Source organism: Strigops habroptila, chromosome 9 (genome assembly GCF_004027225.2).
Source record: "Strigops habroptila isolate Jane chromosome 9, bStrHab1.2.pri, whole genome shotgun sequence".
Taxonomy (NCBI): Eukaryota; Metazoa; Chordata; class Aves; order Psittaciformes; family Psittacidae; genus Strigops; species Strigops habroptila.
In genome coordinates, this window is record NC_044285.2 from 27,352,416 (window position 1) to 27,365,949 (window position 13,534).

Below are 13,534 nucleotides of genomic sequence, written 5' to 3' on the forward strand. Positions count from 1 at the left end.
GGAGCAGTGCCTGTGGCACAGTAGATAATCCTTACATTTGTTCCAAATACACAACAAATGGAGGTACAACAGAAACCTTAAACCTTGCAGCAGTCTGTTATTTTAGATGTCAACCTCATCTCTTCTTGTACCATAGAAATTAAGACTCATGATTTCAGAGCCTTTAAGCAGCTGGCAAGACTTTGATTTGAAGGTCACTTAAGTGCCTTTAAAAATTTTCTCATAGATTATAATCTTTGCTTTTCTCAGCTGTCTCTAAGGTATAGCAAGCCACAGTGATGTTACAGGAGCATACGCATCTCCAGTAGTTCAAGGCCAATACACAAAAATGTTAATCTGAAGCAAAAGACAAAGCCACTTAACATAGAATAAGTGTTATTTATTGACAAAAAAGAACCTCTGTGCCATCCTTAAGCTTTAAATTCTAGATTTTATTGATGGTTTATAGAAGTGAAGAAAATCTTTTTCTTCCTTAGCTCTTCGAAGTCCAGGTTTGGATGTTGCATCTCCACCAAACGTTGGTCTCCGGAGAAGTGGTCAGATCGAAGGGGTCCGGCAAATGCATCACAACGCTCCCCGCAGTCAAATGGCAACAGAGAGAGATCTCATGGCATGGAGCAGGAGAGTAGTGGTGAATGAGCTTCCTCCAGGCATCAGCAAGTAAGATCCTAACTGGGACAGAGAAAAAAGATTAAATTGTGTAATGTTCAGTGATTCTTTTGTACACCTGTTGCCAGGTTTAAAACGTGAGTTTTTAGAAATATGTTGGCTTTTGGGGGTAGGTTGGTTGTTGTTTTTGTTTTGAAATCCAGATATTAGGATTAGAGTGGTAGCCTCTGCTGGAGAGTTGAGAATAGTAATTCCTTCTCGTCACAACTGAATCTTTCTTCAGTAGTTCACATACCACATTTTTCAGAAGCCTTATTTAAAAAAAACCCATCTTATAAATATTTATAATACATTTCAATTTACTTAAATAATTATGCATGCTCAGCTGACAAGTTTGCTTCTTTACCATGTGATTTGAGGAGTGAAGAATGTGTGGACACTGCTAGGAGGACTTGTGCACAGATTTCTAATAACAAGGGAACCAGAAGTATTTTAATGCGTATATTAATGAGATTGTCAAGTGATGTGATGATTTATTGAATAAAACGGATGTTTCCTATGTATAATTAGGGTCCAGGAAGAATGTCGAGCTGCCAAAGGTGAAATTGAAATTAGTTTATACACTGTTGAAAAGAAGAGAAAGCCATCCCACACCTTGCAACGGGTGAGTTAAATCACTAGAAGAGGAAACCTGGATGTGAAGCAGTTCTGAGCACTGAGCAAAAAAAAGACAAACAAAAATTCCCAAACCAATTTTATTGAATTATTTAGAAGATCAATAGTACTAACTGTTTCTCTGGCTCTCTGTCTTCCTTCTGTAACTGTAATTTGTCTGCCTATATACTCTAATATGCAAATAGCAGTGTTAAATCTGCATGACTTCCTTTCTAAGGACTGCTACTTTAAAAAGTACAATTGATATTGAACCAAAAATCCACACCTGCATGTCCACTGAAATCAACCACAAGTGTGTAAAACATATCTTTTCAATTTTAGTTCTAGATTTCCTAGTTGTCCTTTGTAAGTGGGATACAGCATACAATCACCTTAATGAGACGTCTTTTAACTGTGTAATTCACTATTAAATCTCTAATCTTTTTCTTTTGTTCCTTCTGTCCCATGATAAAAGAACGATTACCAACCAGGAAGTGGAAGGTCTTTGAGAAGAAACCAGCGCAAGCGCCAGCATGCCTACCAAACACGGTCGACCATAGAACACAGTCAGCAAGGCGCAAGTCAAAATGCCTGTGCACGGGGAGAATCAGACAGCTCCTCAGAGGTCTGACACGCCACACAGTTCTTTCAATAGGTTCCCTGTTCACAAATAGCAGGGTTTGACAACAAATGTGCTGAGCCATTAAGGGTCCAGGTTTCTCCATGTAGGAAGAAACACTCAGGTCATTGAGTCTTTTGGGTTTGTGGTGTTACTGTAGTATGTTGATCTTGGAGAGTTAAGGACCATTTACCTAAATGCCAGCACAGTATTCAAAACGAGCTTAAAACAGATTGGGTAATTTTGGAAACATGAAACATTTTCAAGTAAATTTAGCTGGGTTATGTTAAACCACTTTCTATTTTGGGATTTCGTGCAGCAGATATATTCTAGCTCATATTCATCTGCATCTGTAGACTGCTGTTGAAAGAGATTGAGTATCAGTATTAATCATTGATATTGGCAAACAACTTAAACCATACCAGATTAAATATAACTTGTTCTCATTAAGGAAGTGTGCAAAGTAAAAAGCAGACTGAACATTGTCACTTTGTAAATGCATTGAATATACAGAATAGCCATAAAGCTGGTCACTTGACACTAAACATTATTGATCAAATGCATAGGTAAGAACTAATTTCATGGTTCTGGTACCATTAAAATTCACATCTCTTTCTATAGGAGTTATATAAGCATACAGTATATTAATTAAGATACAGAAAGAAATTGTAGACTTATTTAAAGCTAAACCAGTCCTTAATTAGAAATCTTTCCTCGGATGAGACAACTCACATAACTTGCTTGCAAACAAAAATGATTGGTTTTAAACTTGGCCCCAAAGTGAAACCTTTTGTTTTTCATACAGGAAGATGAGACTGTTGGCACAAGTGATGCATCTATGGATGATCCTGTGGCAGCATGGCAAAGTGAAAGCAGTTCCAGGTAACTTTCCTGGTCTCTTAATTGGTAACATTAGTTTATTATTATTAGTAAATTAAATATGTAATTTTTACATAAAGTGTAATTTTTGCATAAAGTGATATTGTGATACTATAACTACAAATCAGTACAGATTTGTTATACCTTGTAACAGACTGAAGCTAAGTGTTTAGTACGCTTCGGTAGTTTAAAATGGTAACCAACAAAATTTGTGATCTGTGAACAGATAATTCTATCTGAGTGACTAAATAATTGCAGAAGTTTTAGTAACAGTATTTAAACAGAAAACCAGTGTGAAAAATTCTTAATTTGAAGACTTGACTTTTTTTCCAATCCTTTACGAAGTGTTTTATAATGTGGTTTTTTTGTGGATTTTTTCAAAGTCAAGAACAGTTTTGAAAGGCCACTTGTAAGAAAATGTCTTTAATTAAGAACTGCTTGAAAAAAACAGTGCTAGCTTGACAATAGAAATACTGACAGAAGTGCATACATATCTTCTGTTCATACTTCAGTAGTTCCTCATTTTTCTGTTGTCAGTATATATTTGCGTACAATTTCTACAGTCTCTTTGTTTTCTTAATGCTATGCTTTTATGGCTAGAATGGCCATGAGCTAATATAAATACTGCACATGTGTTATTTGGATATTAAAGAAGTCAGAACTGTATTTTTAGAAGAGTGCTCTAGTTTTATTAATTTTTCATGTATTTTGTGCAATCTGTGCTCATGACGTCAGTCTATGAATCAGTGAGATAATTAGTATGAAAATAGGTATCAGCCATAACTATAGTTTTACCGTGAGTTTGCAATAGATAAAATAATTTGATGAAATACTCAAATTAGAGGGCACTTTGGTTTCCTTTAAATTCACCTGAGAATGAGATTTTGTGCCAATCCTGACATCTGTTCCACACAACCAGAAGAGCAGGTTGAATGTTTGGACCTTTCACTGCACTGTGTGAAAACTGAAGTGCTGTTTTCTTTCTTACAACTTTTTTATTATCTACAGTGATTCATCAAGTGAATATTCTGACTGGACAGCAGATGCTGGAATTAATCTCCAGCCTCCAAAGAGACAAACCAGGCAGGCAGCTCGGAAAATCTGTAGCAGTTCTGAAGATGAAAATATGAAAGGAACAAAAGGACTGGAGCCAAAACGAAGGAAACTTAAACAGCCTAGAAAAAAGGTCAGCATTTTTAATGTTTTAGTGTCTTTTTTTTACTTTCTGAATTTATGCTTCTCACTACAGTTAGATTTACTCCAAGGTGGTTTTGTAGTAAAATTACAATGCATCTGTATTGCAGCTACATTGTCGTTCTTTTAAAGAAGATATTTAGAATATTTCTAAAGAAATATAATCTCTTTATGGATGAGTGTTTTAACATTCTATTATATTTATAACGAACATGACATTCCCTACTATTTAGTTGAGGTTTTTGTAAGGTTGAAATTCCAGCATTTTCTTTACCTTATATCTAGTTCTCTTTGGTAACTACTGTATGATCAGTTTTCTCATGTTCTGCTGTAGTAAATAAAACTTGCATTCTAAATTTAATGTAATATATTTAAGAAACCAAGTGGACTGCTTTCGATGGAAGGTGAACCCAGTGAAGAATGGCTTGCCCCGCAGTGGATCCTGGACACTATACCCCGCCGCTCACCTTTCGTCCCACAAATGGGAGATGAGGTACTGAGTGTAGCAATTCTAAATTCCCCACCTAGGCTGATGAGCTCTTTTTGGTCAGGACTATTATACTTAGCAATATTTTCAGTGAGTCACGCTCAAGATAGGCTGAAATACGATAACCTTTTTTTTTTATTCTCAAGCAATCAGTTGTTTACAGATAGCTGTCCTGTTCTCTTTTCGTGCACATGTAACTTGTGAGTAGCAGGAAGAGTTGATTGTGCATCTTCAGACAAAGCTGCACACTTCTTAGTGATCCCAAGTTTGAAAACACAAAGCACGTGCCACTGTGGGGGCTGATATTAATATTTTTTAGGAGAAGCCTTTAGAATGAGATAAAGTGTGCAATATGTTCCGAAAGGGATAATGCCTGACATGTTCATAGAAATTTTAGAATAAACAGGAAGACAACTATCAGTAAACTAATTTTTTTTTTTCTCAATTTAATTTTAAGATCATATACTTTAGGCAAGGCCATGAAGCTTATGTGCGGGCAGTAAGGAAAGCAAAAATATACAGTATTAACATGCAAAAACAACCATGGAACAAAATGGAACTCAGGGTAAGTTAAACAAGTACTTCAAAGAGCTGAATGTGTCTGTAATGTTAAATTGACACTAAAAACCAGTATGAAAAACATGAAGAAAGCATTAGTTTAAAATGTTAATATCAAAATTAAAGTTGTAAATCTTAAAATGACTGTTTTCATTAGCAAAGCCTTTACATCTGTTCAATTCCTGATAATAGGAAGCCAGAAGGATATTAAAGAATGTGAAAGTTTATCTAGTGTGGCATTCGTCTGATAGATTAAAAAAAAATGTAGAATATTAAGTAAAAGTAAAAAGTCAGAGTGAGAGTAGTTAAGCACTGAACAGGATGCCCAGACACAGCATGGAATCTCCATCCTTGAGGACTTCTCAAAGCTTGGCAGGGCAAGCTCTGAGGGGCTTGATCTAACCCAGCTGTTAGGTCCTGCCATATGCAGGATTTTGGACTTGATGGCTCTCAGGGGTCGCTTTCAACCCAAATTATTTTATGACTCTATGTTTTTTTTTCTTAACATTAATTCATTTAGAACCCACCACTCAAAAGCTGTTTATAGTTTTATCAACACTCCACAATGACCTGAACATCTAGGTTCTATTTAGTGTTTTTAATGCTGTGTTAAGAAGAAAACATCATGGTGTAAAGACCTAAATGTCTGCACAATCTCTGCTAAACCGTGGATCTAGCTAAACATGTAATTGTGTATCTCCTTAAATTCTTGGAAGACAATATCTTACAACATATTTTTACAAAATAAAAGTATTATGGGTTGCTTGGGTAAATACTAAGTTTATATAGTTATGTTGATTTTTCTTATCGTTTTGCTTTGAACCACTGAGTCCCTTAATACTTAATCTACAGTGTTGACATATTTTTTTTCTGCTTTACTCAGATTTCATATCAAGAGAAGAGCACCTATATGTGCTAATATTCCTATATGTGTATGGCAGTGGTTCTATTAATGAAAATAATTGCTTTACTGAGAAAATATCCAGTTACTAGTCCTAGGTATTCAGTGATTCCAGCTGTAATCTTCAAAGGCATCACCAGGAAAAGGAAATAGCATTTCACTTAGGGTAGAGATTTTACCACCAGCTGATGTTTGACGGGATGTGAACATAAAGGCTATTGTTGAATTTCCGCTTTAAGAGGAAGCATTTCCTTTTACTTCCCCTGTAAGTTGCTATGTGAGGGTGAGAGGCCCTGGGCTGGTCAGGTATGACCAGAATGGGTGTGTTGCTTAGCACTTTATTACCAAAACTACATAATTTGTGGGTATCCTGTTCACAAATTAACAAAGGAAATGAGCATCGTATATCTTTTTCATTTTTCTTGTTAAGATGACTGTTATTGATTTTTACAATTTGGAAAACCTTCATGGGTGAAATTACCTGGGCTGTCAAGTGGAAACATATTTGGTTTTTATGAATATGTTCGGTACTTTAACATGGATGGTTTTGTTGTTAGCAAATTAAAATAATACTGTTCCATGCTTATTGATAAATAGGAACAAGAATTTGTGAAGACTGTAGGAATTAAATATGAAGTTGGGCCTCCTACACTCTGCTGCTTGAAGCTTGCATTCCTAGATCCGATCACAGGCAAGATGACAGGAGAATCATTTTCCATAAAGTAAGGAACTGAAATGCTGATGACATTCTTCAAGAGATTTTCTTGCTGTTTAGAAGCTTCCCCTTACCCTCCTTTCTTTTCACTCTTGCAAAGCATGATGATGGTTTAATTAGTTATTATGCCAAACCTGAAAACAGAATGCATGAAATTTTGGGTTGGAGACTGTATTGTACATGTGGAGCTGTGTTTATGGGTAATAGAAGCAATTGTTTTTGTCTATTTCATGAAGGTACCATGATATGCCAGATGTTATTGACTTCCTTGTGCTGCATCAGTTTTATAATGAAGCCAAAGAAAGGAACTGGCAAATAGGTGACTATTTTTTAACACTTTCATATATTTTGCAATATTGCTGTAGCTGTTTAGTAGGATACAGCATCTCTGTTACGTGATGTAAAGGGCTATACTGCACATGCTATTATAGCAATCATTGGAAACTTTATTTGATGTTTGCTGCAATTCCTGTAGCAGGAAAAAAAAAAAAAGGGAAATGAGGCAAACTGTTACAAGCAGAACAATGTGCTCCTATATTTTGGTTTGAGGCATGGGGGCAGCTGTGACTAATTACTAGAGATGTTAAAGTCCTCCCTTTCAGGGAAGGGCTTGATTTCTATAGTGTAAAATGTAAGAACTGAAGGCATTTATAAAAGATGAAGTTGATTCTCTAAAAAGAAGTATTTAACAATTATTTATGTTGTTCTTTTGCTGCATGCAATCTTTTTCCTCATAGGAGATAGATTTCGCAGTATAATAGATGATGCTTGGTGGTTTGGAACTGTGGAGAGTCAGCAGCCTTTCCAGGCAGAATATCCAGATAGTTCCTTCCAGTGCTACTGCGTTCAGTAAGTACTTGCAGAGCTATAACGTATCACACATGTTTGCATGGTCTGGGTTTCCTAGGCATTTACATGCAACTTAAATGTGTACCTCTAGAACTGGGATCCCTTTTTTTTTTCCATTTAAATACATGATCAGCCACTTTATTTTTGTTTATTTAATTCTGAACTTATTCATGAAACAAAGCTTTTCATGTGAGCAGCTGTACAGTGAATATATAGGATATACAAGAGAAAAGTAAGGAGTTGGAATGTAGCTAGTGACATGTCTTGTTTCTAATAGGCGTGACCTTTTTGTTTTAAGTCTGATAGAGAGAAGGTGTATCATTATATTCAGCTCTAACTTAGACATTTGAATGTATTTTTTTTAATAGCTGGGACAATAATGAAAGAGAGAGGATGAGTCCATGGGACATGGAACCGATTCCAGAAGGAAGTAAGTGTGTTTTGAATTCATGTCCTTATGCAAAGTAAATAATTTTTGCCACTGCTAGTACTTACTGTTGTTGAATTCGTGTTTAGCTGCGTATCCAGAGGAGGTTGGTGCTGGAGTTCCTGTGACTCCAGATGAGCTGACAGCTCTTCTCTACAAACCCCAGGAAGGAGAATGGGGAGCCCATTCCAGAGATGAAGAATGTGAACGAGTAATCCAGGGGATTGAGCAACTTCTTTCCCTTGGTATGTTTGGAGAGAAAAGGGGGAAGGATTAAGAATATCATTGCGGTAGCACATAGATAGAATGTTGGGAGTTGGTATGGAATATTTGAAATGTGTTCAGCTAAATCATTTGAAAAGAGGCTTTAAAATTTCCTGTGGTGTCTTTTTCACTTATACTCCCTTTTTGCTGGGGCTTGACCTGCTTCCTTTCAAGTTCATGGGGGTTCTTAGCGGGTCCTATCTAAATATAAAGGAGCAAAACATTGAATTATACCCCTCAAAAAACAACCAACAAATCCTCACAAACATCCTCACTAACAAATACCTTGTAACTAGTTTGTAGCCTTTTAGTAGCACACTATGATTTAAATTCTATCCTATATTTATACACATGGCTATATTCTTAGTTTATGTTGCTTGTAATATTCCTGTAGCAAGTGCATATGCCAGGTTGCTTTTTAGCAATACTGATGCAAATCTCAGATGTGATACTTAAACAAAAAATGCTTTTTCAAGAGTAGTTAACAGATGGTACAAGAGGAAGAATCCTACCCTTTGCGTAATGACATAGCCTGCTGTAGATATGTATTGCTTTTGCTGAAAGAAAACCCAGAAACCATTATAAGGAATCTAGTTATCTTAAAACTTCCTTTCTGGTTTCTTCTGAGGCATCTAAATTATTTTGATCTTTTGTCTTTCAGACATTTCTAATCCCTTTGCTGTTCCGGTGGACCTTAGTGCCTATCCCATGTATTGCACTGTTGTTGCTTATCCAACTGACCTCACCACGATCAGGAGGAGACTTGAAAACAGGTTTTATAGGTCAGCTGGATTTTTATTTGTTTGTAATCTACATTTACTACAGCCCCATTGAGGACAGTATGTTTAGCTGAATACCATGTAATGCCATTTCTGCAATATATTTCTTCGATTAGCCAACAGCATCAGATTCTATTTGGCCTTGGGCAAAGTGAGTCTTCTTGAATAATAATTTCTTTTGGACACATTGCTAAGGCAAAAGCTGGTTTATCTGAATCTGGAGTGTCTTTTTTGTGTAACACACTGAGCCTTTCTCCCTGAATGCCTTGCAGGCAGCATGTATTTACTACATCTGTATCTCTACTGCCTTTGTACCAGATGCTTTGCCTTGTATTTCACTTGCCAGAAGTGGGCTAAATAGTGCTGTAAACTGGAAATCTCAGTTTTTCCAGTTAAGTTCAAGATGAATAATGTCCTGCTCTTTTTTTCCCCCTCTGGGGACCACTTTACCTCTGAGGCTTCCTCTAAGTGGGAGCAGTCAGCAGTCTTCTTCAGTGGGTTTGTTTCCTCTTCTCATTCCATTCATTGCTGATTTGAAGAGGGACATTTTTTCCCACAAGGCTGTTGCAGCCTGGCGCATTGGGAGAGTCAGCAGTATGTGAACAGAAACCACTTGCCTTGCTGTCTAGCAACCTGTTTCTCCTGAACCTTAATTACCCGATTCCTTTTCTTAATGAGGAATCCTACTGAATTCAGAATGAAAACATTGTGCACCTTTCCATCCCTTTTGTTTTTTCTTTAAGGAGAATCTCTGCCCTGATGTGGGAGGTACGATACATTGAACATAATGCCAGGACCTTCAACGAGCCAGACAGTCCTATAGTCAAAGCAGCCAAAATTGTAACAGATGTCTTACTTCGCTTCATCGGGTAGGTCTGGTTTTTGCTTTATAGTCCTGATGTCTTGAGTTTCTGAGGTATTTGATTATGCATTTTGGCTTTTGTTATTGTCCTGCAGGGATCAGAGTTGTACTGATATATTAGAAATATATAACAAGGTGAAAGCGGAAGATCTAAGCAGTACTGATGAAGAAGAGGAGGTAAGACCATTAAGTCTGATCATCAGAACTTCTTGCCTTTTTAAATTCAGCACTTGTAAGAAAGTTGAACAAAGATTGTTGTTGAGATTTTACTTTATGGGTAGTTGCACTGAGTTTTTGAGATGAGTCTGTTTAAGCCATTTATGTTGCTCACCTGGGGCAATAAGTGCCTTATGTAAGTCAGAATGATTCCTGGGGCTGCCTATCTTTAATCTTCTCTCAGCACATGATGTTTTGGTGTGTGAGGAAGTTTTAGTAAGTAGGGGAAATATAAGCTGGAGGTGTTACTCAGTCTGCCGAACCAGAAGGACAACAGCTCTCCTATTGTCAGTGAGGCAGCATAGCTGGTTTTCTTACGTAATTCTCTGCCATTTCCTGTCAGTTTACCATGGAGTGAAATAACAGGTAGAAACCGGGCTAGATACCACTCCCTTTAACTTCTTCTCTCTTCTTACACCTTCTCTTCTTAAACACGGTTTGTAAACAGTATGAAATGTGCGGTAGTTCCTGTTGCAAAGAAGTGACCTGTTATAACCTCAGTCGCTTGGGTTTGTTTTACTTTTTCAGTGTTGCTTTCTAATACACGAGCCAGCATAAGATTTAGTTAAGGGGTTTCTTGTCTCCTCCCTTCCCCAAGACATACTTCACTGTGGCAGTTTTGAAATACTTTAGTTAAACCTGATGCTGCTTGAAGACCAATATGCTTCTGGCTGATGCTATTGTCCTGGATTTATATTATAGAATTGTAGAATGGTTTGGGTTGGAAAAGACCTTACGATCATATAGTTCCAACCCCCCTGCCATGGATAGGGACACCTCCCACTAAACCAGGTTGCTCAATCTATACTACAATGTAATAATTTAATTACCTTTATACCACCAAAGATATATAATGACATCTATTTTCACAGATTATTGAAAGAGTATTTTGAAGAAAATGAGGGATTTCCATGACTTAAATAGCAGACCCTCCTTTCCCAACTTAACCTTCTTGTGCCAGTTGTGAATCTCATCTGTTCCATGTCAAGAAGTGATCAGAAGTGTCCAAAATTGCTGATATATACCATTCCCTTATCTCCAGCCTTTCAAAGAGCTGGTTTATAATATGCTTTGGTTTATAAAGTGTTTTAAAATAAGAAACAAATTGCTTTTAGGTTTTTTTGTAGAAACTTTCCTGTCCTCTCAAAATTACTTAGTTTTAGTTACTGGTAGAAAGCTCTGTACAAAGGAGGTTTTATTGTAATTTCTAAATCTAGATTCTGAAAAGAGTGTTACACTTGATGTAAGTAAGGCACTACATGAAACTCAGTACAGCTGCTCAGAGCATGGACATTTAGACAGGGAAATACAGCTCTGCAAGACTGGGACTTTGCTGAATCTAAAGAACAAGCCATTTGCATTTCTCACATGGTTTGTGTATAATTTTTATGGAAGGAAACTTGGAAAAGAGATGAAAGAGCTTATCCACCCAATTGTTTTTTTAAGTTATGTAAGTTCTAGTTTGAAACTAGTTTCTGGTTTTCTTGAATCATTTGTTGCATTTGACTTGTTTAAAACTATGTTTATTGTTGGCTATCTGGTTTTTAACCTTTTTTTCCATGGCTAGGGGTGTGTACAAGATGCGTGTGTGTAATCATTACCTTTGCCTTTAGGTGGCAGAAGTAGATGTGGATTCAGATGCTCCAGGAACTTCCTCTGGAAAAAGACGAGTGAGTAAACGTTTCTGCTTGGTCTAGCTTGTGAAGGGAGATAGACCAGGTACTGAAACACTCATTTAGGTCTGGAATAGTCTAAATTTGTCATAGCTGACGGTCTGTAGGACTGTGTGAATTCAGTCGCATGTGTATGTAAGTGTTGGCAGACTAAGGAAGTTATTGTGCAGGAAAATTTACTTCATTGCTGAAGAATCTTTTTTTAGTTTGATTTGAAAGACACTAGAACAGATTCAATTTTCAGTTAAATTTGGATGAAAGCTGATAAAAATAGCAAGGCTGGATCTGAAATATTGCATACCTCTCGTGAGTTTGAGTGTTTCTGTATTATTACCAGAAAAGGCGTATTTCTGCAGTTTGCATACTGCATATTGTTGTGCCATCGGCTATGCTTTCATCTTACTGCAGTTCTGGTTTTAATTGTGGAAATCTGCTGTGAGTCAGAAAGCTGGTAAATTAATAGGAACAGAAAGTGAAAAATATTCTGAAAAATTACGAAATACCTCTGTTTCCCTGCAGGTAAGACGACAAATAAGAAGACAGCCCATGAAAGCAAGTCCCGATGCTTGGAAAGAACAATGCAAGCAGTTGTTAAACCTGATTTATGAAAGAGAGGACTCTGAGCCTTTTAGACAGCCAGTTGATCTCTTCTCCTATCCTGTAAGCACAGCTTCTATATGCAAAATTAAAAAAGCCTATTGCTCATCCTTTGGCAAAGCATCCATGTTGGGCATGTTTCTAACTTCTCCCTTTATGATCTGGAATGCACCATGTTTTGGTTATTGATGTTTTCAGAGAATTATTTGCAGTAACTCTCAAGTAGAAATAATTGCTTGAGAGCCACTGTTGTGGATGAACACTTTGGTGGTTTTATTGTTGTAGGACTTGACAGCCTTTATTATTTACTTGTGTATTCTTACAGGATTATCGAGATATTGTAGACACTCCTATGGACTTCAGCACTGTGAAAGAAACCTTGGAAGCAGGAAACTACATTAGTCCCTTGGAATTCTACAAAGATATTCGTTTAATATTCTGCAACTCTAAAGCTTACACTCCTAATAAAAAGTCTCGAGTAAGTAATGAATTTTAACTCTGGCCCCACATGGATACAGTGTGTGGAATAAGGTCTGTGTCTGAAGAGCAAAGCACTGCATTGTGAAATAAAAATAAGTAGTTCATGTCAATTCTGGGAGCTATGGTTATAAATTTGCTTCGTTCTGCTCATGCAGATCACTTTGGAATTTTATTTTCATCTGAACTTAAAGGTTCTCAGAAACTGTTGATGCAAAATAGAATTTGAGTGGTTGATGTCTTCAAAATATAAAAGTAGACAGAATTTTGGCAGCGTTCCCAGACATTAAATTGTAATGACCTTATTATTGTAAGGAAAAAGCTGCATATTCAGTAAGATGCTTAAGTTGTGACAAAATCACTTCTCTGAAACACATCATTTAGTATAGATAAGGTGGCTGGTCATGAAGTTATGTAATATTTCTTGTGTGGAAACAGGAGCACTTATAAACTACTAAGAAATGTGAGACTAGACTGAGAAACTGTTACTTAAAACACAATAGTACATAGAATTTAATATTATTGTAGAATTTTCATGTGACACCTAACATGGTCTGACACAAGGTGCTGTCATGCAGGAGAAGGAACAGAGTGTGCTGCAAAGAGCTTTCAGTGCACATATAAAGGATGGGAGGAAGCAGGAGGTTGTGTGACCTTACTCATCACTTGAGGAATGATAGTCTTAGATCATCAATGGAATGACTACTGCTGTGTTTTGTGTGAGCAGGACAATGAGAGTAAGCCTGAAGTAGGCTGGTGGTGTGTGAGAGGGCA

General features: G+C 36.8%; 1 protein-coding gene across 6 annotated transcripts in view; it reads left to right on the top strand.

The window, feature by feature from the left end:
* The window catches only part of BRWD3 (bromodomain and WD repeat domain containing 3), a 57,059-nt gene that overhangs the window by 34,280 nt on the left and 9,245 nt on the right, over positions 1-13,534 (top strand). For 3 of the 6 annotated variants that reach the window (XM_030497911.1, XM_030497910.1, XM_030497912.1), the window contains 18 exons: positions 477-660; positions 1,180-1,273; positions 1,739-1,888; positions 2,688-2,764; positions 3,770-3,947; positions 4,332-4,448; positions 4,900-5,007; positions 6,499-6,623; positions 6,853-6,935; positions 7,354-7,465; positions 7,834-7,895; positions 7,982-8,137; positions 8,818-8,938; positions 9,679-9,804; positions 9,893-9,974; positions 11,627-11,683; positions 12,206-12,346; positions 12,609-12,761. In XM_030497911.1, coding sequence (XP_030353771.1) covers positions 477-660; positions 1,180-1,273; positions 1,739-1,888; positions 2,688-2,764; positions 3,770-3,947; positions 4,332-4,448; positions 4,900-5,007; positions 6,499-6,623; positions 6,853-6,935; positions 7,354-7,465; positions 7,834-7,895; positions 7,982-8,137; positions 8,818-8,938; positions 9,679-9,804; positions 9,893-9,974; positions 11,627-11,683; positions 12,206-12,346; positions 12,609-12,761 — 2,126 coding nt within the window. Of the gene's footprint in view, positions 1-476; positions 661-1,179; positions 1,274-1,738; positions 1,889-2,687; positions 2,765-3,769; positions 3,948-4,331; positions 4,449-4,899; positions 5,008-6,498; positions 6,663-6,852; positions 6,936-7,027; positions 7,095-7,353; positions 7,466-7,833; positions 7,896-7,981; positions 8,138-8,817; positions 8,939-9,678; positions 9,805-9,892; positions 9,975-11,626; positions 11,684-12,205; positions 12,347-12,608; positions 12,762-13,534 lie in introns of those variants that run through there. The other 3 variants (XR_003993215.1, XM_030497913.1, XM_030497914.1) reach the window with 3 other exon arrangements.